Genomic DNA, 24,030 nt, shown 5'->3' with positions numbered 1-24,030 from the left:
AAAAAAAATTTTTTTCATTCAATCGACCTTATTTTCTCATTCTCTAATGTTCAAGGAAGAATTTTCAACAAGATTTGAACTAATTTATTTGATAGATTCTTTGTAAACCGAGAATTCCAAAATGTACCCGGTTTTGCCCCACTCTCCCCTACCAATAATATTATTTTTTATGCATTCTGTAAATGATTTAATGTCAAAAAAATGACGTTCTTTCAGTTTTTAATTTTAAAAGCTTGATATTTTTTTAAATTTTGCTACTTTTTAGTAATTTAAATTTTAGCCGCGCTAAAGAAAATTCCACTGAAGAGAAATGCAATAAGAATTTTTGAAATCGGACAATCAGTTTTTGAGCTATGGTGGAAGACAAATTTCAATACAATTTTAAAGTGTTGATAAGGCGCCCTTTATAGAAGGAAAATATTAATATTTTTTAAGATTATAACTTAATTTTGCTTCCTCGTGGAGGAAGTTTTGTAGTCCTTTCGTTTATAAAAATATTCAAAGTGGCGGAAACAAATTTTTGTCTATATAGAAACATGTTATATGAGATCCTGATCAATTGTCCGGATGTGTGTGTGTGTGTGTGTGTGGATCCCTTTTTTGTTTAGACGATAACTTTAACAGGTTTTAATGGATTTAGATAAAATTTGGTAGGCTCATTTATCATATTAATATCTCAAATCTGACCAAAGGATTTTAAAAAATACCTCAAAAAAAAAATTTTATCGTCTTTTTTCCAAAAATTTTTCTTTAATCTAAAAAATTTTTAAATAGAAAAATTTAAGGTTATATATAATAAAATCGTATTCCTTACGTCAAGACAAATCGATTGGTATATATAAAGAATAGTTTCAATTTAAACTTAAAGAATTAATGAAAGTTAAAAAATCGATAATTCACATTTTGGCAATAAAATTTTATGATTTTTTAAATTGAAGTTTATATATGAAATAATTGTATTCCTTGCATGAAAACGAATCGATTGGTATATATAAAGTATACATTTGAGGTAAAGTTAATAAATTAATGAAAGTTAAAAAAAAATTCCCATTTTAGCTGAAAAATTTTGTATTTATTTAAATTCAAGTATAAATATAAAATAATTGTGTTCCTTGCATTGAAACAAACCGATATAATTGTAAATAATTATAAATTATATATTATTTTTCATTAATTTTTAGAAATTTCAGCTAAAATTTGAATTTTTGAATTTTTAACTTCCATTAATTCTTTAAATTTAACTCAAATCTATAGGTACTCAAATGTTTATATTATTATTATTATATTATTTTTGTATGTTTATTTAAATTTTAATGCTTTCTCCACGAGGAAGCAAATTTTTTTTTCTGATCGTAAAGAGGAAGCAAAATGTTCATGTAATGAACATCTGAATTTACAACTTGTTTTGATTGTCCTAGATATACATAAAAATATGTTAAAAGATTTAACTTATTATAATTTAAAACATTTATGAAAAAAATCTTAAAACTTTTAATTTATAGCTTAAAAATTTACAAGACCACTTAAATTTAAAATTTCATTCTATCAATTACATTCTTAATTGCTTCAACTACTTTAAAATTTTAATTTAATGATACAAGAAAATGCACTTTGAAGAAATTATATTTAATATAAGTAGAAATATAATTTTAGATGATTTTGTTTGGTTTAACTCAGACTGTATGAACTATTAATAAATGGAAAATATCTACTACTTTACACAGAAAAAACCTGAACTCAAAATGATAGCGTATGCTACTCATTTTGATATGCAGCAAAAATGAGTCAGGTTGGTGGCGCCACTGTCTATGTCGTTTAGCATTGACTCATTTTTGCTGCATATCAAAATGAGACTAAGTTTTTTCTGTGTAGTTTAAAAGTATTCTTAGTTGAATAATATATTTAATTCAAAAATATATTCTATTTCGGTTAAGCAAAAAATATTTTCAAAACTATATATGTTTGATTTAAACTTAAAATCAAATTTATGTATAATTTAAAATCAACCGAAATTAAATATATTATTTACGTTGAATCAACCGAAAAATGTTGATAAAATAAGTTTGAAATAAAAATAATATGTTTAAATAAAAAATATCGTCCTCTCAGTGTAACTGCATCGAAAAAAAATATTCTGTAATTTATAACATGTATCGCTCCTTAAGAAATGGGATCTAACGTGCTTTTCAATTAAGGTTCATACACTGTGTCATGTCACGGTAAAAGCGAACCTTAAGTCAAAAGTCCCTTTTCTCATGGAGCGTCACATATATGCACTTATTATAGAACATTTTATGTAGTATTCTTAAAATTAGAATATATTTTTGGTATTTAGTATATGGGTGATTCTTCAACAAAAACTCATTTTGCATGAAATCAAGATTTTCCAAATAATTATCATCATTTGGGATAAATACTAAGTCATATTTCACTATTTTATTACTCTTTCTAAACGTTGTGCAAGAAAAAGTTGTAAAATTTTATTGTTTAATGTATTTTTTTCTAATTTAACCATACTAAAAATTGATCTTTTATCCTGTCATCTAAGTGCTTTTCATTCTTTCAATACGTAAAAGAACTATTTAAAACATGAAAATTGGTACTTGATCAATTTTTTCTAAAAGTAATGATATTGAAGAACATCCTTTGAAAATATGAATAAAATATGTCTGGTACATTTTTTAAATATATATAGAAAATGAATTTTCTCATCTAGTATCGCGTTATTCCTCTAACTCGTTGAATATTATCCAATATTTTCGCTGTGGGTCGAGATATTGATTAATTATTGTGATAAATATTTGAATTAACATCCTCTACTATTAATTCCTTACGTTACTTTTTTAAAAATGTGTTTAAAAAAATTAAAATTGAGACGTAAGCAGAGATTTACAACCTAAAGCAAAATAATATTAATAGATATAAATTGACTGCAATTTTTTTAAACATAAAATTATCCTATATATGAACATGATAGGGCATTCTATGAGGAAAATTATTTGCCAATTAAATAAAATTAAAAAATGTTGATATCGTCATTCCTCTCACACCTCTGAATAAAAATTAATATCGATTGTTTATTGTTTACAAACTATCAGTGAAAAGTGAACCTAAAAATTATGAAAAATAGTTTTTGACAATTCTTACAAAAGATTTTTTTATATTTAAAATATCTTATTTGTATCACTTTCAAAATTGTTAATTTTGTGAATGGAGAAGAAAATTATTTATTGCTTTCATTCAAGTTGATCTTTATTTTGAAAAAAAACACCGACGCCAAATTTTAACCTCTTGATTTTTTTGTAAATTTTAATTTAAAATATACTTTTTAAAAGCTAAAAGTTAGCATGATCATGCTATATGTAGAGATGATAGATCTATAATTGACTGCAATAGTCCAAAAATAATACCTATATATTCTTAGCATTTAGAATATATACCTACTAAATACCAAGAATATATTTTAATTTTAATAATATTACATAATTAATTTATGTGTAAAATATTCTAAAATAGGTGCCAAGTTCTAAATTAAAAAATTTGTTTTTCGATGTGCAATTAAGAACCTATTGAATTATGCAGATGAGCAGTTAAAAAATAGTCAAATCTTCTAACAGCAACTTTTTGTCAGTGCAGGAAATAAGGAATAGTGTAAACAATACAAGGCATTTGTGTTCCGGTCCCCTTAAAAAATTTTTTTAATTTCACTTTTTTTGTTTAAAAAACGAAAAAAATGAGATTAAAAATTTTTTTTAGAGGGTCCGGAACATAAAAATCACCCTGTATATACATACAGTATACTGTAAAAAAGAGGCGCCTTATTTGGTTTCTAAAATAACAAAAATATCTCAAAAATTGAGAAATTTTTTGACACCATTAAGACACCTCTTTTTACAGTATATCAAGGCTACTAAAAAAATAAGATTAAATGTAATATATAAAGTCATATTTTTTTTTGAAATTTTTAAAATACTTTGCAATCGATAAATAAGAAAAGGAATTCAACATCTTTTAACTATGAGATAAAAATAGAAATCACTTTAACATATATATCTATTCTACAGTTCACTGATATTTGCAGCTGTTTAAGAATGCTTGAGTTTCATCCCCTTCTCTGTCGTTAAGAAATATGCGTTCAGTTGTCTGAAGTAATTTTAGTCACAGACTATCTTTGTTTCCTGTATAGGGGAGCCGTAATATGATAAGTTGTGTTCTAGAAAACAAAAAATCACGAAAACGATTAAAATAAGAAAGGCATATTTTTGTCGTGCAAAAGAAAAAATCATTTTTATTCAATCCAGTTTTTTAACATTAATAATTTAAATAAAACAAAAATAATTGATTGATTTTAATCCATGAATATTCAAGGTATTGACATTTTGAGCCGTTTATAAATAAGCATCGGTATAATTTTAGATAAAAAATAAGTCGAAAGTAAATTTATGTCTACATTTTTAAAGTTTCATACTCTCTAAATCTGAATTAGTAAAAATGTTTACTAATTTGAATTAGTGACTCTCTTTTTGCTTCGCAATTAGTAAAATTTTACTAATTATTAGTAACTTTTACTAACAATTAGTAAAATTTAACTAATTATAAAGCAAAAAGTGACTCACTAATTTAAATTAGTAAACATTTTTACTAATTCAGATTTAGAGAGTATTTCTTTGAATTTAAAATTTTCTAATTGTAAGTTGTGTTTGAAATTCGAACCGAATCGAGGGATGTTAATTATCATGTTGAGTATCGAATTTTGATAATTTCCACACCTCTCGATTAGATATTTATTAGTAATTTATTTAAGTATTAATTTTTAACCCAAAATATACGACGTACTGGTATTCCCACCTGAAAAAACAATTAGTACGCTTGGTTATCTGAGTAAATTGAGTTAATCACTTCTCTGATCCATTAACTGTATATAATAAGTCATGAAAACACTAAAAAAGTTAAATTGATTTATAGTGGCATGAGTCTGTATAATATGAACGTAGGCTTTAAGTTATAGATTCTTCTCATGCGTTATAATATATTGCATTTCATAAATTTGTATAGTAATTCCATATACATACATATTAATAGTATTAATATTAAAAAGTTTCTATTTACAATTTTTACTTCAACTAATACAATAATAATAATTTCAAAACACTAAAATTTTTTTATCTCTATTTATTTGGATCAATATTTTAAATGTACGGTATATTTATTAATTTAAAAAAATTTGCAGTTAAACGATGTTGATTGAAAATCTTTTTTTAAATAATTATTTTTTTAACATTTTAATGTTTTTTTTCTTACAGCTCAGACAAAAATCACAGTTTTTATCTAATTTTAATAAACAAGAGCTTATTTTATTCAATGAAACCTACTCTACAATCGCTTATATTTTAATATTGTTAAAAGTTGTAAAAAAAAATTATTTACTAAATAAAATTTCAATTGTATATAATTTTTAAAAAATTTACTTTTAACAATATAAAAATATAAGCGATTGTAGAGAATGTCTTACTGAATAAAATAAGCCCTTGTTTATTAAAATTAGATAAAAATTGTGATTTTTGATTTTTTGAGCTGAAAGAAAAGACGCGGTTCAAATTCTACACATTTAAACTCTACACGTTAAACTGTAGAATGTTAAATCCCACACGCAGTTTAAACTCTACACAATTTATTTGTTAAATTCTGCACAGTTAAATTGCACACCGTCAAACTCTACATACGTTTATATTTAAAAATAAAATTAATTTTATTTAATTCCACTCGCAGTTAAATTGTACATCGTTAAACTCAACACAAATTTATTTGTTAATTAGAAAAAATTTTCTGTTAAATTCGACAGAATTAAATATTGCACACGGTTCAACTCTACATACGTTTATATTAAAAATAAAATTAATTTTATTAAATTCCATATAGTTAAATTGCCCACCGTTAAACTCTTCACAAATTTTTTTAAAAAGTTAAAAAAAGTTTCTGTTAAATTCGAAACAATTAAATTGCACACCGTTAAATTCTACACAAGTTTATATTTAAAAATAAAATTAATTATATTAAATTCCACACAGTTAAATTGTACACCGTTAAACTCTACACACACATTTATATTTTATTATATAATTATAATTTGTGTAGAGTTTAAAGGTGTGCAATTTAACTGTGTGGTAATTAATGAAATTAATTTTATTTTTAAATATATACGCGTATAGAGTTTAAATGTGTATAGAATTTGCACCGCGCCGAAAGAAAAAACATTAAAATGTTAAAAAAAATAATTATTTAAAAAAATATTTGGAATCAACATCTATAAACTACGTTACCTATTTTAGGGGTGGAGGGGGTCAAGAAGTCTAAAAAAATGCATTTAACGCAATGGTAAAGAGGGGGGAGGGGGATTTAAAAAGAATGAAAAATTAGTAACGTAGTTTATGGACGGCCCCTAACAAGATCTTCTAAAATTGATTGCAATTAATTTTAATCATAATTTTGTTTGCGTTAAATTGTTAAAAATTTCTCAGTTTTGAGGTTATGTTAACGTTTACCATTCCTCCTAATAATTATGGCAAATTGAACTTAAATGAAATTAAATTATAATTCTTTGAAATCAAAATTTGGTTAAAAACAATTCTATGAAATAAAAATTCTGCCAAATAAAAATTTGGTACCTACAAATTCTGTTAAATAAAAATTCTTTTAAAAAATAATTATCTCTGATAAAATATTTTAAAATGAAAATTCCAATTAATGATTTTTATGAGATAATTATGTACACCAAACTAATACTTTTTAATATATAGTAATTATTTGAATAATTTACTTATATAGGTATATATAATCATTTATTAAACATTTTACGATTGTTAGAGTTACAATAATTTTATTGATTATAAAACTCGTTGACTTTTATCAGTAAATAATAAATTGTCATACATACTGAACATGTTCAGAGAAAAACTGTGAAATGCATTTTTTCTATGTTCAATATATAATTATTTTATTAATACTATGTTTATGAAAATAATTATCTTCCAATAATCGTTCATATATTTTTTAAAAGAATATTAATATTTTATATGAAAAACAATTCTTCAAGGAAAACACTTTCTGTGCAGTTAAAAAACACCATTCACTTTCGGATATGAATACATCATATATATATAAGCCGACCAAATTTCGTAAATCCATATGTTGCATATCTCGCTAACAAGTGTTACACTTGACCTCGACAAAACCCAAAAACATGTTGTAGAAGTGAATTAACATTTTTTTTGTTACTTTAAAACTAATTTTTATATATAAACCATATGGTGTTTGAAAAGCTTAATGTTTCTAGTTCTACGTTTATTAATTATAATTATAAATTTTTCAAGTTGAAAATAGATAAAAATTAAGTTTACGGGAAGCACTATTTTTTAATATTTTTTTTTAATGAGTTATAAAATATTTTACCCCAAAAAATAAATTTTTGACTAACATATGTGTCGACTCTCTCTTAAATTGGGGTTAATATTAATAATATGGTTTCATCGATTATCGGTCATTTAACCTTAATATATTTTTTCCCGAATACATTTTTGCCGGAAAATCAATTTTCCGAAAACCAATTTCCTGAATATATTCATTCTTATATTTACACAAATGTTTATATTTACCTATATTTACAAATTTTAAATTCATTTTTATATTTACACAAATTTTTATATTTACATTTAAGAATAAAAACTTGAAATTTTATTTTCGATAACATAGTCGGGGTGAATGATTATCCCATGAAAATCATTAATCAGAATTTTCAATTTATAGAATTTTATTAGAAATAATTATTTTTTAGACGAATTTTCATTTTTTGAATTAGCATTTGACAGAATTTCTTTTTATATATGAATTTTTAGCTACCGAACTTTTTTCAATCATAAAATTGGTTAAAATATAACAATTAAAACACGCTCAGATTCGCTTCAAACTTATTACTCGGGGGGTTTTTTGGGTCGCTGATTACGAATCTGGCATCAGTTTTCAAAAATTCAAAATGTCGGATTCATGAAAAAAATTAACTTTACTATATTTTATCCAATGAAAACCCCCGAGTAATAAGTTTCAAACGAATCTGAGCGTGTTTTAATTGTTATATTTTAACCACTTTTTAATTATATTTTAACCCTTTTTTAACACTGTATCTTCAAAACAAAGGTTATGCTCAACTCTAAATGTTTATGGAATTATTGTGCCTCAATATAAAGCACTTTGGACTATGTTTAAATGCGAAATTCGAGGGCGTCACTCTTTGTAAAAATTTCAAATTCGGTGAATTGGAATTTCTATATCATTTAAAAATTCAAATCACACAAAATTCGATAGAATGAGAATTCTGCTAAATTAAAATTCTTTTATACCGTCGTTGTCCCAGTAACAGTCCATTTTTACAAATATCTCGTATAATAATTTAAATTATTTTTCAACAATATTTTATTTTTTTTGGCATGCAATGTACTTGTTAGTTGAAGTAAACAAATAAAAGAAAATAATTTTTTTATAAATGTCATCTTCAAAATTAAAGTAAACGGAAACTGGGACAACCACGGTATGAAATTCATGTAAATTCTGTTAAGTAAAAATTCGTAGAAAAAGAAAATTTGTCTAAAAAATAATAATTTCTAATAAAATACTTCAAAATAAAAATTGTAATTAATGATTTTTATGGAAAATTCATGCGCCCTACATAGTCATTCGGGAAATTTGGATTTGGGAAAATGACCGGAAACGATTTCATCATAATATATAAATTTTATTGTCCAAAAATTGAATTCAATTGAATAATTCTGGCTTTACTATTAAAAATATTTTAATTCTGGTCCTTCATATCGGAATATGTAGATTACTTGTTAGCTTCAACCGTCAGTACTGCATCAATTGATAATATCCGTCTGGGTCACCATTTAATTCAGAAAGGAAAGCATGTTATATATTGATAACAATGTCCACTCTTTTAATAATAACTAATTATAATTTTTAATTTATAAATGAAAAACCTCATTATAGGAGAATTTAAAAATCCCGAGATTTGAGGATTGATGAAATGAGTTTTTATTGACACAAAATTTTCATTATAATTTTCCCTCACATATCCTTGACTTCACTATCTAATGACAAAATAGCCAACTTTTTTTTCACTCACGAATAAATCAATGATTTTCGGAAACTAGAGTCAAAAAAAATACCTGTGTCTGGTCGATTTGCTAAATCAGGTCATTTTTTGTTTTTAGGAATAAAAATAACCCTTAAATAAAAGGTGAGAGGATATCTTTTACAAATTAATAATTTATTATGAAACCTGGTATCTTGGAGTTTTCGGAGTCGTTGATTTCAAATATGAAGTCAGATTTTCACAATTCAAAATGGCGGTCAAAAATTTTTAAAGTTCCCAATTTTTTAAAAAACTTTGTTTTAAATTAATTTATAATAAATTATAAATTTATAATTATTAAAATGTGTATGAAATATTAAATTAATATTAAAAATTAAAATTACATCAATACTTTTTATCCATCGAAATATGTTACTTTAGATTTAAAATAAGACATAATTTTACTATTTTTATAATTTATATACTATAAAATGTTGTCAAATATGTAATTAAATTAACACACAGTATTTTTCAAAAATTACAAAATGAATATAATTTTATTGTAAACCATAAATTTTAACAAAATATGAAATAAAATTTAGCGATTTAAATGATCGCGTTGACAGCGTGTACCTGATCCGAAAGCGCATGCGCGCTGTGCTTATTGTTGATTACATGCGCATGTATAATCGCTTTATCCAAGGCAATGATTTGGTTAAATGTATTTAAAGTTGTTTGTTATAACAAATAACTTTAAATGAAAATTTTGTTTCTGTTAACTAAATGAATTTTATGCTTCTATTGGAATGAATCAAATTTTTATTTGTGAATAACTAAACTATTTAATCGTATCAAACAAAATAGTTCAGTTAAACTGTTTGGTTCAGCCAAATTAACTTTTTCTCAGTGTGCAAGTGGAAAAATTAACATTATAGATTAACGTTAGTATACCTAACATTAAATTACACAGGCACACAAAAAAATTCATGTTCTGAGCTCGAGGTTTGACCGAATCTGAAGTTAGTTTAACCCCATACCGCGTCAGGTATTTTACATAACCATAACTTTTGAAACAAACTCAAAAATTCTAAAATTTGACTCCAAATTTTTAAATCAAGAAAATTTCAGATTTACAAGATTACCAAGTCCTACTTTATGTTTTTGGGGTCGCTGAAGCCAAATCTGAAGTTTTTTAACCCCATTACTTCAGGCTTTTGACATAACCTTGATAAAATCCAAAAATTTGATTTTTTAAATGTTTTTGCTTCCTCGTGGAGGAAGCTTTGTAGTTTTTAACAGGTTTTAATGGATTTAGATAAAATTTGGTAGGCTCATTTATCATATTAATATCTCAAATCTGACCAAAGGATTTTTAAAAATACCCAAGAAAAAAAATTTTATCGTCTTTTTTCCAAAATTTTTTTTAATCGAAAAATTTTTTAAATAGAATAATTTAAGGTTATATATATAAAATCGTATTCCTTACGTCAAGACAAATCGATTGGTATATATAAAGTATAGTTTCAATTTAAACTTAAAGAATTAATGAAAGTTAAAAAATCGATAATTCACATTTTGGCAATAAAATTTTGTGATTTTTTAAATTGAAGTTTATATATGAAATAATTATATTTCTTGCATGAAAACGAATCGATTGGTATATATAAAGTTTACATTTGAGGTAAATTTAATAAATTAATGAAAGTTAAAAAAAAAATTCCCATTTTAGTTGAAGAATGTTGTATTTATTTAAATTCAAGTTTAAATATAAAATAATTGTGTTCCTTGCATTAAAACGAATCGATATAATTGTAAATAATTATAAATTATATATTATTTTTCATTAATTTTTAGAAATTTCAGCTAAAATTTTAATTTTTGATTTTTTAACTTCCATTAATTCTTTAAATTTATCTCAAATCTATAGGTACTCAAATGTTTATATTATTATTATTATATTATTTTTGTATGTTTATTTCAATTTTAATGCTTTCTCCACGAGGAAGCAAATTTTTTGCTGATCGTAAAGAGGAAGCAAAATGTTCATGTAATGAACATCTGAATTTACAACTTGTTTTATGTTATGTCAAAAGCCTGACGTGATGGGGTTAAATAAATTTCAGGTTTATGGCTTCAGCAGCCCAAAAAACATAAAGCAGACATATATGGTAAGACTTATAAAGAATTTTTCTAGGTATATCAAAATTTTGGGGTCAAATTTTGGGATTTTTTTAGTTTGTTTCAAAAACCTAATGTGATGGGATTAAATAGACTTCAGATTTGGCATCGGGTTTCGTGGCCTGCTAAGGTAACATTTATCATGGCAACGGTTGCTATGGTAATGGTTGTCATGGAAACGGTTGTCAACGAAACGGTTGCTATGGAAACAGTTGTGATGGCAACGGTTACTATGGGAACTGTTACCATAGCAACCGTACTAGTGTACGACAGTCGGATGGATGCCAAAGCGAAACTATAAGGCTTTCGGGTCTGGGGCACGAAACCCTAAAAACATAAACTACTCATGGTAAGACTTATAGATCCGAATTTTTTTTGATTTTAGAATTTTGAGGTTTTTTAGGTTACATCAAATACTTAACGTGATGGGGTTAAACTGACTTCAGATTCGGTTTCAGCGCTCCCAAAAACATAAAGAGTCATGGTTTGACCTCGAACTCAACATTTATTTTTTTGTGTGCCTCGTTATAGTGATTAACATCAAAATATCATTAGTAGTTAATTTTAGTTTACTCTCTCAATTTGAATCAGTGAAATAGCTATAGAAGTCGGTTATTGAATCATATATCACTGATTTCCAGTGAAATTTTCACTCCATGATTCAATAACAGACTTCTATAATAGCTATTTCACCAGTGAAATTTCACTGATTCAAATTGAGAGAGTAACATTAGGCTACAGTAATTAATATTTAATAATTATATAAAAACATTGAAAAAAATATTCAAGGTACTTAGAAGATGTTTAAATTTTAACCCTATGTATATATGCCAACTTATTATATCCTTATTCTAGCGCCACTGAACGTAATTGCCATATAGTCCCCATCAGGCGACCGAATTGTCGTTTTTTCTCGATAATGATCAACTGAGTAAGCAGAGGGTTAAGAAATCATATTTGTAAACAAAACATTAATCTCCATTAAGCGTTAGTAAAATTCAATTGTTTTTCACTAAAATTTAAAAAAATGTCAATTTCACAGTTCTTATGTTATATTCATATAATTATTAAGGTTAACCTAACATTAAACTAACAATAGTTTTAACGTTAGTCTAAAGTTAATTTCTTCCACAACTTGTGGCAACCCTGTGCTAGTAGAATATGTAAAGAATATAGTAACAATGGATGATTTAGTATTTAAAAGAATCGTGATAGATTTTGAGACGAAAGTAAAGTTGTATTTATAGTACGTTTACGAATAGCAGTCAAGAGCAAGAGGACGAAGCGAGTCTTTGAGAATGGTTGGTATAGGTGCTGCGGTAGGAGAAGAAAGGAAGGGAAAAGTAAAAAGCAAAACATGAATAAGAGAGTTGGCAAGAGGCCCTTGATGAACGGAGGAGAGAGCGGTGTGGTGATATTGCAGTGGTGGTAGTGTGTGTGTGAAGCGACGGCCTTCGAGCTAGGTGCAGTGTTCGCTAGAAAGAAGAACAAGTTTGCGCATGCTTACTATCCCCTCCAGCAGTATTACGGTCGACGCCACGCGACTCGTACCCCCACTCCAAGCAGCAAGCGTGTGTCATGCTCCGGGTAGCTGAGTGCGTGCCGCTGTACTGCTCTCTGGAGGGGATAGGGGCGCGTGGAGAAGCATCCAAGTGGGACGAGAGAATTGACCAGAAGTGAGAGGTAGACGTTAAGGGAAAAGAGAGGGGGTTCAGGAAGAGGGTGACGAACTAGCGCCAGTAGTCACGAATGATCCCTGTTCTGAAACGGTCGTGTGTGTATTTTTTGAGTGTGTATGGAAAACCAAGGAATGATTGAATAAGATAATCTTACAGCTCAAATGAACGATTTACTGACTGTTTTTTCAACTTTTTTCAATTATGCCTCGCAATACATCATTAAAGCCCGAAAAAAGTGATCACAGTCCCTACACTGAATATGCGCAGCCCTGGACCTTCAATGCTCTCCGATTTCACTTGCTTCCAAGTGTGCATTCTTTTTTTTACCCTTCTACTACCGATATGTTCGCCACACTATTGAATTAATGATTTCCAGAATCGGAAGGCGATGTCAACGCTTTTTATTGCTTTGAGCTGTTGTGTACTAAAGGGGTATTTAATGCCTACTCAAAAGCATACTGTGTTTTATCCCTAATTTTTTATAAAAAAAGTGCACTCAAATAATGTTATTTAAATCAATGAAGCCAAGTGCAATATTGAGACAACGTCATTTTCAACGTTTTATGATTCTAAAACCAAGTCTAAGGGCTGTTTAGTGACGCAGTGTTTGGCCCTTAGTGGGGTGAGAGTGTGTATGTGTTTCAAATGTGCATATATGGTTTTTTACCATTCATTTTTTCGAGTTAAGTGTGTAAATAATGTGCTTCCTTAATAAGCTATCAGCTCTGCTCAAAATGTTCTATCTGGAGGAATTTATTTCTGATTTAAGAAGAAAAAACGGTGTGTTCAACATAATATTCAATGTGTTGCTTTGGATAATAACTGTTTCAACAGAAACACTACTTGATAATACTATAGCACGAGGAATGCATAGGTAAGAGGACCTTTAACATTTATTTGCAATGTTCTACAATCGTTAACACTTACTTTTACACAATACAGCAACGGATATTTCAGGATATTCTATACAGACGTTCTAGGCAAAATTATAGGATATCTGTGGACATTATAGGACATCCTGAATATCCGGATGCTGTTAGGATTTATTTCTAAAATACATTCTCTGATACAGAAGTATAAACTTTCTATATTCCTTTTTATACTTTCAAAATACTATCCCTGCTTATAACACTCTGATATTCAGCTGGATACTCATTTCAGAGGTTTGGATATCCTTAGGATATTCATGGATATCCAAACCGCCGGATTAACTCCGATAGATATTCCAAGTATATCCGCACGATCCTGAATATTCACTTGTTATGAGGGATAGCATCATCCGAATATTTAGGATATCCTACAGACATCCGCAGGCTTTTGGAAATAAGGATATCTCTAAGAGGTCCTTTGGAAATCTCCGAACATTCTGTAGATATCCCTGTTTTAAAGAGTCTCCGGATATTTGTCCATAGAATATCCGGACTATTATTATTATTATTATTATTATTATTATATTAGTAAATGTTATATAGGAGTTCAGTCGTTACGCATATATTATGAGTAGATTCTAAGGGTTTATGTATGCACCATAATTAAGTATACTGAATTTTAAGACTATTTAATACAAATTCAGCCCGCTTCTTAAGTATGAGTATGTACACACATATATATATATATGTATATAAAAATAAATAAATAATAAATAAAAAAATTGCACCCTTGCAATTTAGTCGAACATCCATAGTGTGAAACGTCTATTGAGTAAAACTTCCCCTTCTTCGCCCTCTCAATAGAACAAAAACAGCGAAAACTATATGAGGTTAAGCTTGGGTTAAGCTCAATTCACATAATATTTATAACATCTCTCAAAAGTTTCACATTTCGGATGTTTTACTATATATATAAGCTTCTTATTTTTTATCTTATCTATTTAAAGTAAATAAATCGTAATACAGTAAAACATCCGAAATGTGAAACTTTTGAGAGATGTTATATATATATATATATATATATATATATTATGTGAATAAACCCAAGCTTAACCTTATAATTTTCGTTGTTTTTGCTATATTGAGAGGGCAAAGAAGGGGAAGTTTCATTCAATAGACGTTTCACACTATGGATGTTCGACTAAATTGCAAGGGTGCAATTGAAAAGCATATATCTATATACCAATAACAACGGCACAGAAAAAAATTTTCGAGTATGGGAATTTATACTTACTTTTTTTTTATCTAAAATTGAATTTTTGCTTATTCTGACTTCAGCCCTCGGATTATAAGACTTTTCGACTTTTTCTGACTTTTTTCGAAAACATAACCTTTTTTCGACTTATTTTAAAAAGATGCGACTTTTTTTTACAAAATTTTTAAACAAAAATACGTCTTTTTTAGTATACAATGCATATATTAACTAATTAAGCTGCTGGATCAAAGAAGGGCACATAACCCATTTGAATTACATATAGTTATGTGCCCTGCTTTGATTCGGCAGCTCAATTAAATTTAATTAAAATAAAAAAATCGACTTTTATGACTTTTTTTGAAATGTAAATCGACTAAAACGACTTTTTTTGCGCCTTAAAGTCGATCTGAGGCTTGTGACTATTGTTTTCCATTCAGTGACTCTAATTGAACCTCCCAATTCTGTAACTCGGGCTGACGAATTAATTTTTAAAAAAATCGATTTAAAAAAAATATATTACTAATAAATTTTTTAAAATTATATTTGGAGAAAAAAAATATAATAATTTCAAAAAAATTTAATTATTTAAACTTTATTAATATTTTATTATTTATAAAATGAATATGACTACAGTTTAATATGATAATTTTTTGATATAATATTCTTACTGTGATATAATTGTTGTGCTGCAAGAATTTGACTTCAAAGAATAAATAAATCCATAGTGAACAATTTATATAGAAAGGCGACTGACATTCGCGGTAAATGGAAAAAATAATTAGAAAAGATTATTCATAAAACAAAAAACAGAACAAAACCATAATTCAGTCTCTGAAACAAGCAGGCTCGACATTCTGATTTGTCCAACTATATTGAATAGCGGAACGGAATTGAAGTCGTCGCGCGAAACTTTGAAAATCGATAAATGACAACCAACATTTTACTTTGTATATCAGTAAAGCAAATAATGAGAAATAATTAAAGAAAATATTTGTTTAAAAATAATTTTTTTTTCTATGCATATCTATATTTATCAATTTAAAAATGATTTATGACAAATTTCAAAAAACTAAATTTAAATTAATTCCAATTCTATAATCATCTATCAATTCAATCAATCCAAAATTCAATTTAACCTAATTTTGAATCTGTTAAAATTTTAATTCATATAAATTTCAATTCAATCTAAATTTTAATTTCAATTGCTCCAAATTTTAATCAATTCCAATTTTTATTAGTCAAAAAAATTTGACGATCGAAACTTAAAATTAACAAATTTTCAATCTGTTTAAAGATTAATTGATTTAAGATATTCAAATCATTCGAATTTTAGTTTATTCAAATTTTTATTTATTAAAGTTTTAATTTCTCCAAAATTAATTTTATAAAAATTTTAAACTATTAATTGATTAAAAATGTCAACTAATAGAAATTAGAGTGAAATATATATAAACATGTTTTTTTAACTTATTAATATTTAAGTTATTAAATTTCTATTATAATTCATTAAATTGAATAAAAATTTTTTGTCAGGGAAATGTGTCAGAAAATTTACACTTTGCTTCCTTATAAAGATCGCAATTATTTTTGTATTAAAAACTATAACCCAGCTAAAGGTTCGGTTTTAAAAACTTTTGAAATGTCAATAACTCCTTTATATTTACTCGTAAAAGGTTCGCAAATAGGTTAATTGATACAATTTTAAATGCACCATAAAATGATGGCAGTTTAGGAATTACCTTAAAACTTTTAAGTAAAAAATCATGATTTTTAAAACTTTAATAACTCTGAATAAAATAATCCTAAAATATTCGCTAATAGTTCAAAAAATGCTTCTCAAAAAACTCTACAAATAATAATTTAAAGAAAAATATCTTTAGGTGTCGGAAAATTTTTTGAAACATCCAAAAATACACAGGAAAATAAATTTTTTAAAATTTTCTTACTCCATCTCCTTAGAATTGTCTCAAATGGAAAAAAGAGACCAGTATTTTTTTATTTTGTAATTGGTTGATATAAAATGATGCTGTCAGGCTCTTAAAGTTTCCGATGTATATTTTTTAATGGGGAAAAGCTGCTTTTTCGTAAAATTGCAGTAAAATCGTTAAACATTAATATTTTTCAATCGGCTGACGATATTTCTCTTCAGGAATGTTCATATTATGAAATTCTAATGATTATTAAAAAAAAAATAAATCAAATATTTTTTAGACAGCCACAAAAAATTCCATAAATGCAAAAAAAAAGTAAAAGTGTTTAAAATTGTTTCTAATGATTTTATGGATATTTTTCACGTAGGAACACTTGTTTATTATAGTAGGCAATTTGTTCCCAATGATTTGAGATGTATGGTGTTTAATTAGGTGCACTGAAGTATATCTTTTCGACGAATTCCATTCTCAATCATTTTTACTTATTATGGCATTTTTCTTGCTAATTACAGGCATTCACAAAAAAAAAGTATTTTCCCTTTTAAGAATTAGGAATTTTTTTTTAATTCTATTTTTTGGAAGAAAATATGTTATTTTTTAAGAAAAAATTTCTGATTTAAATTCTTTATTTACGCACATTTTTAGGTAATCAAACTTTTTTCTCATTTCGCTATTACAAAATTTTTTTTAAATGATGCAATTTTTGTTTACTATGGCTTATTTTCTATATAAACATATTAATTACAACTTCACCGAAGAGAATTTCCAAAGAATGCACCGTTTTAGAAATATGATTATTTTTTTTAAAGAAAAGAAGTGCAATTTTCGTAAAATAAAGCGCATTTTTTGTTACAAAAACAAATAATCATATTTTTGAAACAGTGCATTTTTTTGAAAAATCTCTTTAGTGAAGTGGTTAATATTTTTATGCAGAAAAAAAACAATTGTAAACAAAAATTGCATCATTTATAACAAAATTTGTAATAGCGATGTGAGAAAAAATTTTGATTACCTAAAAATGTGTGTAAATTAACAATTTTTTTAAAATTATAAATTTTATTCTTAAAAATAACGTTTTCTTCCAAAAAATATATAATTAAAAAAAAATATAATTTATGAATGGAAAATATCGTTTTTTTACGAATGCCTATAATTAACATAAGAGATATATCTTAATTTTAAATGATTTGATTAATTAATTGAAATACCTTAATAATACCTTAATTTTAAATACCTATTTTTAAACATTTTTATGTAATGCTTCTTAATTTTCATGTCAAAATTTTTTATAAAATCGCATAATTTTCTCAATTAACATTAACCAAACTTTACTTAACTACACAATCACTTAAAAAAATTTGTCCTACCCAGAAATTAAAATTCACTTTTTTTATCTATTTCATATAGGTATGTTGTACACGAATTTTGACATCTAACAAAATTGCATTGAGTGAATTTTATAAATTGCAAACAAAAAATTTAAATAATCTCAAGCTATTACACAACATTTTCAGGGTTGTCTACAATACTGAAGTACGCAACGTTTATGATCAACGATTAGAAATCAATTTTTATTTAACACGGAAAATTATAAAATTGTTTACCTAAAAAACTATTTTTTTTATAATTTGTTGATTAATAAAAACTACAAGAAATATTTTTCAGGTAAAAAATTATAGAATTATTCATTCTAAAAAATTATTTCTTCAATAATCGTTTCACAGAAAATTAAAAGGCATTAAAATAAGCTGCAACGCTTATTATTTTAATCCAATTTTGCTTATTTTAATCTATTTTGGTATTAAAATAAGCAAAATTGGATTAAAATAATAAGCGTTGCAGCTTATTTTAATGCCTTTTAATTTTCTGTGTTATCATAAACGTTGCGTACTTCAGCATCGTGGGTGTCTATAACGGTAAAAAAAGTCACTCTCTTAATTTTAATCAGTGAATTTTACTGCCAATCAGTTATAAGTATACCAAATCAGTGGAATTTCACTGAAACAATCAGTGAAATTCCACTGATTTGGTATACTTATAACTGATTGGCGTTGAATTTCACTGTTTCAAATTAAGAGAGCAAGCAAAAATCAGGGCTAAGTCAGGGAATGTCAGAGAATTTCATTCAAAGTTAGGAAATTTTTTTCTCAATCCTTGTTACACACCCAGATTTTTTAAAATTGTTCAAATTTACTTGTTTAGCCGAATTTGTTAAAAACTCATAACTCAGAAACTTTTGGGATCGCTGCAAATCTGATACTACTATTTTTCCTCTTTAAAATGCGCTTGGAAACTTTAAAAAATCTCTGTTTTCCTCTGAATTATAGTCATTTTAATTTTCTGAGTGGTTTGTATCAGATAATGCTTCAAAAATTCAAATGACTATAGCTCAGAGGCAAATAAAGATTTTTTAAAGTATATATCAATTTAAGTAAAGTATTTCTCAAAAATCTGACATGCTGTATCAATTCTGAGGTCAGATTCCGATTCAGCACGTTAAAATGCTTCGGAATTATATAGCAGAGTAACATATTACACGTTTATGCGGACATTTTCATAGAAATTTTATGTAACTGTATGTTACTTTGTGTTCACTGGGTAGTTTGAACATTCCTGAAGTGAGATATCGTTTGGCGATTGAAAAATATTAATGTTTAACGATTTTATTGCAATTTTTTCGAAAAAGCAGCTTTTTCCCACTGTTTAAATTTGAATTAGTTAAAATTAACTAATTATCACTAAAATCATGGCTTACTTTTTGTTTCAGTTAGTAAAAAATAACTAATTATTAATCAGAAAATAACTGAAAAAATAGTAGTATTGGACTTTATATTATAAACAATTAAATTGTTATAAATAAGGGGAAATTGATGAGGAAAATTATATTGTAAAACTTAGAAAGTGTACAATGAAGAAATAAATCTAAATCTAGTTTTATTACTATTATTATACTATTAGTAAAAATATTAACTACTTGAATCATTGACTGACTTTTTGCTTTTGGATCAGGTATTATTTTTTTAGATTCAAATTTAGAGAGGATGTAAAATACATAAGAAACTTCAAGGGCGGCATCGTTAAATATCAAACGATTACAAAAAAAATATGGGTCTCTTTTTTTCCATTTGGAACAATTCTAGGGGGGCGGAGCAAGACTTTTTTTGGGTCACCCTTATGGGGGACAGCTGATACAATATTCAGAAAATTACTTACAGTGACTAAAGTTCAGATTTTTTTTTAATTTTGTCTTAAAATTTCAATTATTTTTTTTTATTTCTTAAATTAAAATTACATTTTAATTAAATTAAAAATTTAAATACATTTTTTTGTTAAGTTAATTATTTATTATGTTCGAATGTTTTAACTTAATATTTTATACGCATTTTTAAATTAATTTAAAACAAATTATAAGTTTATAATTGATAGAATGTGTACATTATTCACACTAAAAAAAGTAGAATTTTTACCCAAAATCTGTATAAAAATTAACTGCAACAAATTTTATCTTATTTGGGGCGCCATCGTCCACGGTGCGCGAGAACGAGCTTAGAGATTGACAAAACAGACGACCAAATCTGATAGTGCTTTTTTTATCACTTAAAATTATGTAAGAAAAATTTTTTCCCAAAATCTAAATCGCAGGGTTTCGCGTTTTTTAAAGTATTTTGTAAAAAAAAAAATTAAAAAATAACTTATTAACACCAAATCTTTTTTAAAGCTTTAAACTTTTTTATATAGATGATTAAGATTAATTATTTTTATTTTAGCGTAAAATATGAATTTGATTATAAAATACAAAAGTTAAAATTTTTATAGATGACAAAACAGAACATGAGCTACTGCTCAAATTTAAACACCTCGTGACATGGTAATTTAAATCAGTTTTTTCAAATTGCCACATTTCATGACATTTTTGCATAAAAATACTTATTTTAAAAAAGAAAGTGTATAACAGTCTGAGTAATTTGATAAAAAATGAACCCTGTAGCACAAAAATTGACGAGATATAGCTTCCGCAAAAAACCCATTTTTTCGAGATTTTACCCAAAATCAGGTGTTTTTCAGTTTTTTCAATATAGCTTTGAAACAAATGATTTTTTGAAAAAAATGACCCACAGAAAAGTTAAAGCTTACAAAATTCCTGACAACTTGCAAAAAGAACAATTTAATAGCTCTGATAGTTTCCGAGATACAGTCTCTCAAAGTTGACCCTTTTGAGATTTTACATAGAATCTCATTTTATTACCATTGTATGTAAAATCTCAAAAGGGTTAACTTTTAATGACTGTATCTCGGAAACTATCAGAGCTATTGCATTTTTCTTTTTTGCAAATTGTCAAGAATTTTGTCAGTTATTATGCTAAAATGTCATGAAAGGCGGCAATTTAAAAAAACTGATTTCATTGGACCTATTTCTTTAAAAAATTTTAAGTTCTGGTATAGAAGAACGAAGTACCAAATTTAGGTATTTTATTTTTACCCCAAAATGAAGAGTTTAAAAAAAATTGAGGTCCTGAGTTAAAACATGATATGCCTTGTTTTTAGACTAATTTGACTGGACTACTAGTAAATTACCATGTCACGAGGTGTTTAAATTTGAGTAGTAGTTCATGTTCTCTTTTGTCATCTATAAAAATTTTAACTTTTGTATTTTATGACCAAATTCATATTTTACGCTAAAATAAAAATAAGAATAATTAATTTTAATCATCTACACTGAGAAAAATATGCTATTGAATCAATAGCATTTCTGCCAAAGGTATAAAAATTATTAATTCAAAAGCATATGCTATAGAATCTATAAAATATTTTACAAATTTTATAGCATATGCTTTTGGATCAATAATTTTTATACCTTTGGCAGAAATGCTATTGATTCAATAGCATATTTTTCTCAGTGTATATAAAAAATGTTAAGGGCTAATTTCACCAACTCTGGTTAAAAGTTAATCAGTGATTAAATCCTTAACCGACCAATCATAAGTGGTTAAATTGGCTTTAATTGTTGATTAACTGTTAACCGGAGTTGGTGAAACTGGCCCTAAAGCTTTAAAAAAGATTTAGTGTTGAAAATTTTTAAAAAAATCTTTTTTTTACAAAATGCTTTAAAAAACCCGAAACTTTGCGATTTAGATTTTGTGAAAAACATTTTCTTACATAATTTTAAGTGATAAAAAAGATGGCGCACACTATCAGATTTTGACGTCATTTTTGTCAATCTCTAAGCTCGTTAGATAAATAATTATTTGTAAATATGTTAATGTTTTTGGTAATTAGTTCTGAATATATATATATATATGTATATATATATAAAATATTTATAATCTTACCTTGCTGGCAAACAAAGTAAAATGTATTGGCATTCATTTACACAGGATAAAAAAATCGAACTTTTTCCAAGGCAAACCGGAATATGATTTTCTGACATATTTTTAAGCGCTGAACACGAATCTGAAGTCCGATTTGCTCCATTAAGTTAGGATTTTTTTCTAACCGCAAAAAACATGTCTAATCAAACAAGTAACTCAAAATTTTGGTGACTTGGGTTCTGGGGGCTTTTCGGGTCGCTAATTACGAATCTTATCTCAGATTTTTAAAATTCAAAATGGCGGAAAAGTTTTTAAAAAAAATTATTAGATTTTCATGCAAATCAGTATCTTGGGGTTTTTGAGGGTCGCTGATTACGAATTCGTGGTCAGATTTTAAAAATCCAAAATGGTGGATGCAATATGGAGAACAATTTTAAAAAAATATTGCATCCGCCATTTTTAATATTTAAAATATGATCAGGAATTCGTGATCAGCGACCCCAAAAACCCCAAGATACTGATTTGCATAAAAATCTAATAATTTTTTTAAAAACTATTCCGCCATTTTGAATTTTGAAAATCTGAGATAAGATTCGTAATTAGCGACCCGAAAAGCCCCCAGAACCCAAGTCACCAGAATTTTGAGTTACTTGTTTGATTAGACATGTTTGTTGCGGTTAGAAAAAAATCCTAACGTGATGGAGCAAATCGGACTTCAGATTCGTGTTCAGCGCTCAAAAATACGTCAGAAAATCATATTCCGGTTTGCCTTGGAAAAAGTTTGATTTTTTTGTTGTCCTGTGTTATCGATTTTAATCCTTCGAATTCGCATAAATCAAAATTTGAAGTCAAAATTAAAACATTTAGAATGAGGACATTAATTTTAACTAATTGACAGGATTCGCTTGTAATTTGATACTGAGGGGACTTAATGTTGTTATATTACTGCTGGAAACTACTTTTTCCAATTTAGTAAAGTTTCACGCTAATTTATATCAACAAAGAATTTAATAATAAAATATTTTTTATCATTAATATTATTTTTATCTAATTAATTTTACGAATCCTTTTTTTCGCATGTCCATAGCTGGATAGCTCTAAATGACAGATAAAACGCGATGTACCAGAAGTTTACCCATCGGTCAGATGAAGCATTCAATTACGTATTTAAGCGACAGTTAAGCGTGAAAGTGAGGTTAGGGTACCAATTTCAAAGCGTCGCAAGTTTAAAATTAACAGTGCTATATTTCAACCCAAGCAGCAAGTAATATCATGCTAATATTACAAAAGAAGATTCGTAATATTCGAGTCTATTCCAATAATCTTAAAGGAAAATAAAAATATACAATGTTTTTGTTCCAAAATATTTAATGTCAATATAAAGGAAAATATTTTAAACATATATTTTAATTTAAAAATATTTTTTTTAGGTTTGAATTTTAAAATTAAATTTTTTAAACAGAAAGTGATAATTATTTTTTTGAATTTGAAAGATTACAAAAATTAATTTAATTGTGAAGGTCGTAGGAACAATTTTAATATTAATTAATTTTTATTTAAAAATATTATAATTGTTTAAATATTTATCATACAAAAAAACCGAAAGAAAATTATAATTGAATCTCTATTTCTTCTAATTTAACAAGATTTCACAATTGCTTTTAAATTATATAATTATCAAAAAA

The 24,030-nt window shown here is 26.3% G+C and overlaps 1 protein-coding gene across 4 annotated transcripts in view; it reads left to right on the top strand.

Annotated features, from left to right (window-relative positions):
• Positions 1-24,030, top strand: part of LOC127287938 (irregular chiasm C-roughest protein-like) — an 85,572-nt gene that overhangs the window by 17,610 nt on the left and 43,932 nt on the right. Inside the window, exon 1 of one of the 4 annotated variants that reach the window (XM_051315090.1) lies at positions 13,008-13,855. The exons of 2 other annotated variants lie outside the window; for them this stretch is intronic. In XM_051315090.1, coding sequence (XP_051171047.1) covers positions 13,680-13,855 — 176 coding nt within the window. In that variant the 5' untranslated portion in view covers positions 13,008-13,679. Of the gene's footprint in view, positions 1-13,007; positions 13,856-24,030 lie in introns of those variants that run through there. One more of the 4 variants, XM_051315089.1, reaches the window with a different exon arrangement.

The sequence above is a fragment of the Leptopilina boulardi genome, unplaced genomic scaffold (genome assembly GCF_019393585.1).
Source record: "Leptopilina boulardi isolate dan_hultmark-lab unplaced genomic scaffold, ZJU_Lbou_2.1 LbouV2_377, whole genome shotgun sequence".
NCBI lineage: Eukaryota > Metazoa > Arthropoda > Insecta > Hymenoptera > Figitidae > Leptopilina > Leptopilina boulardi.
Note: the sequence above shows the minus strand (reverse complement) of the source record. Positions and strands in the feature narration are given on the sequence as shown.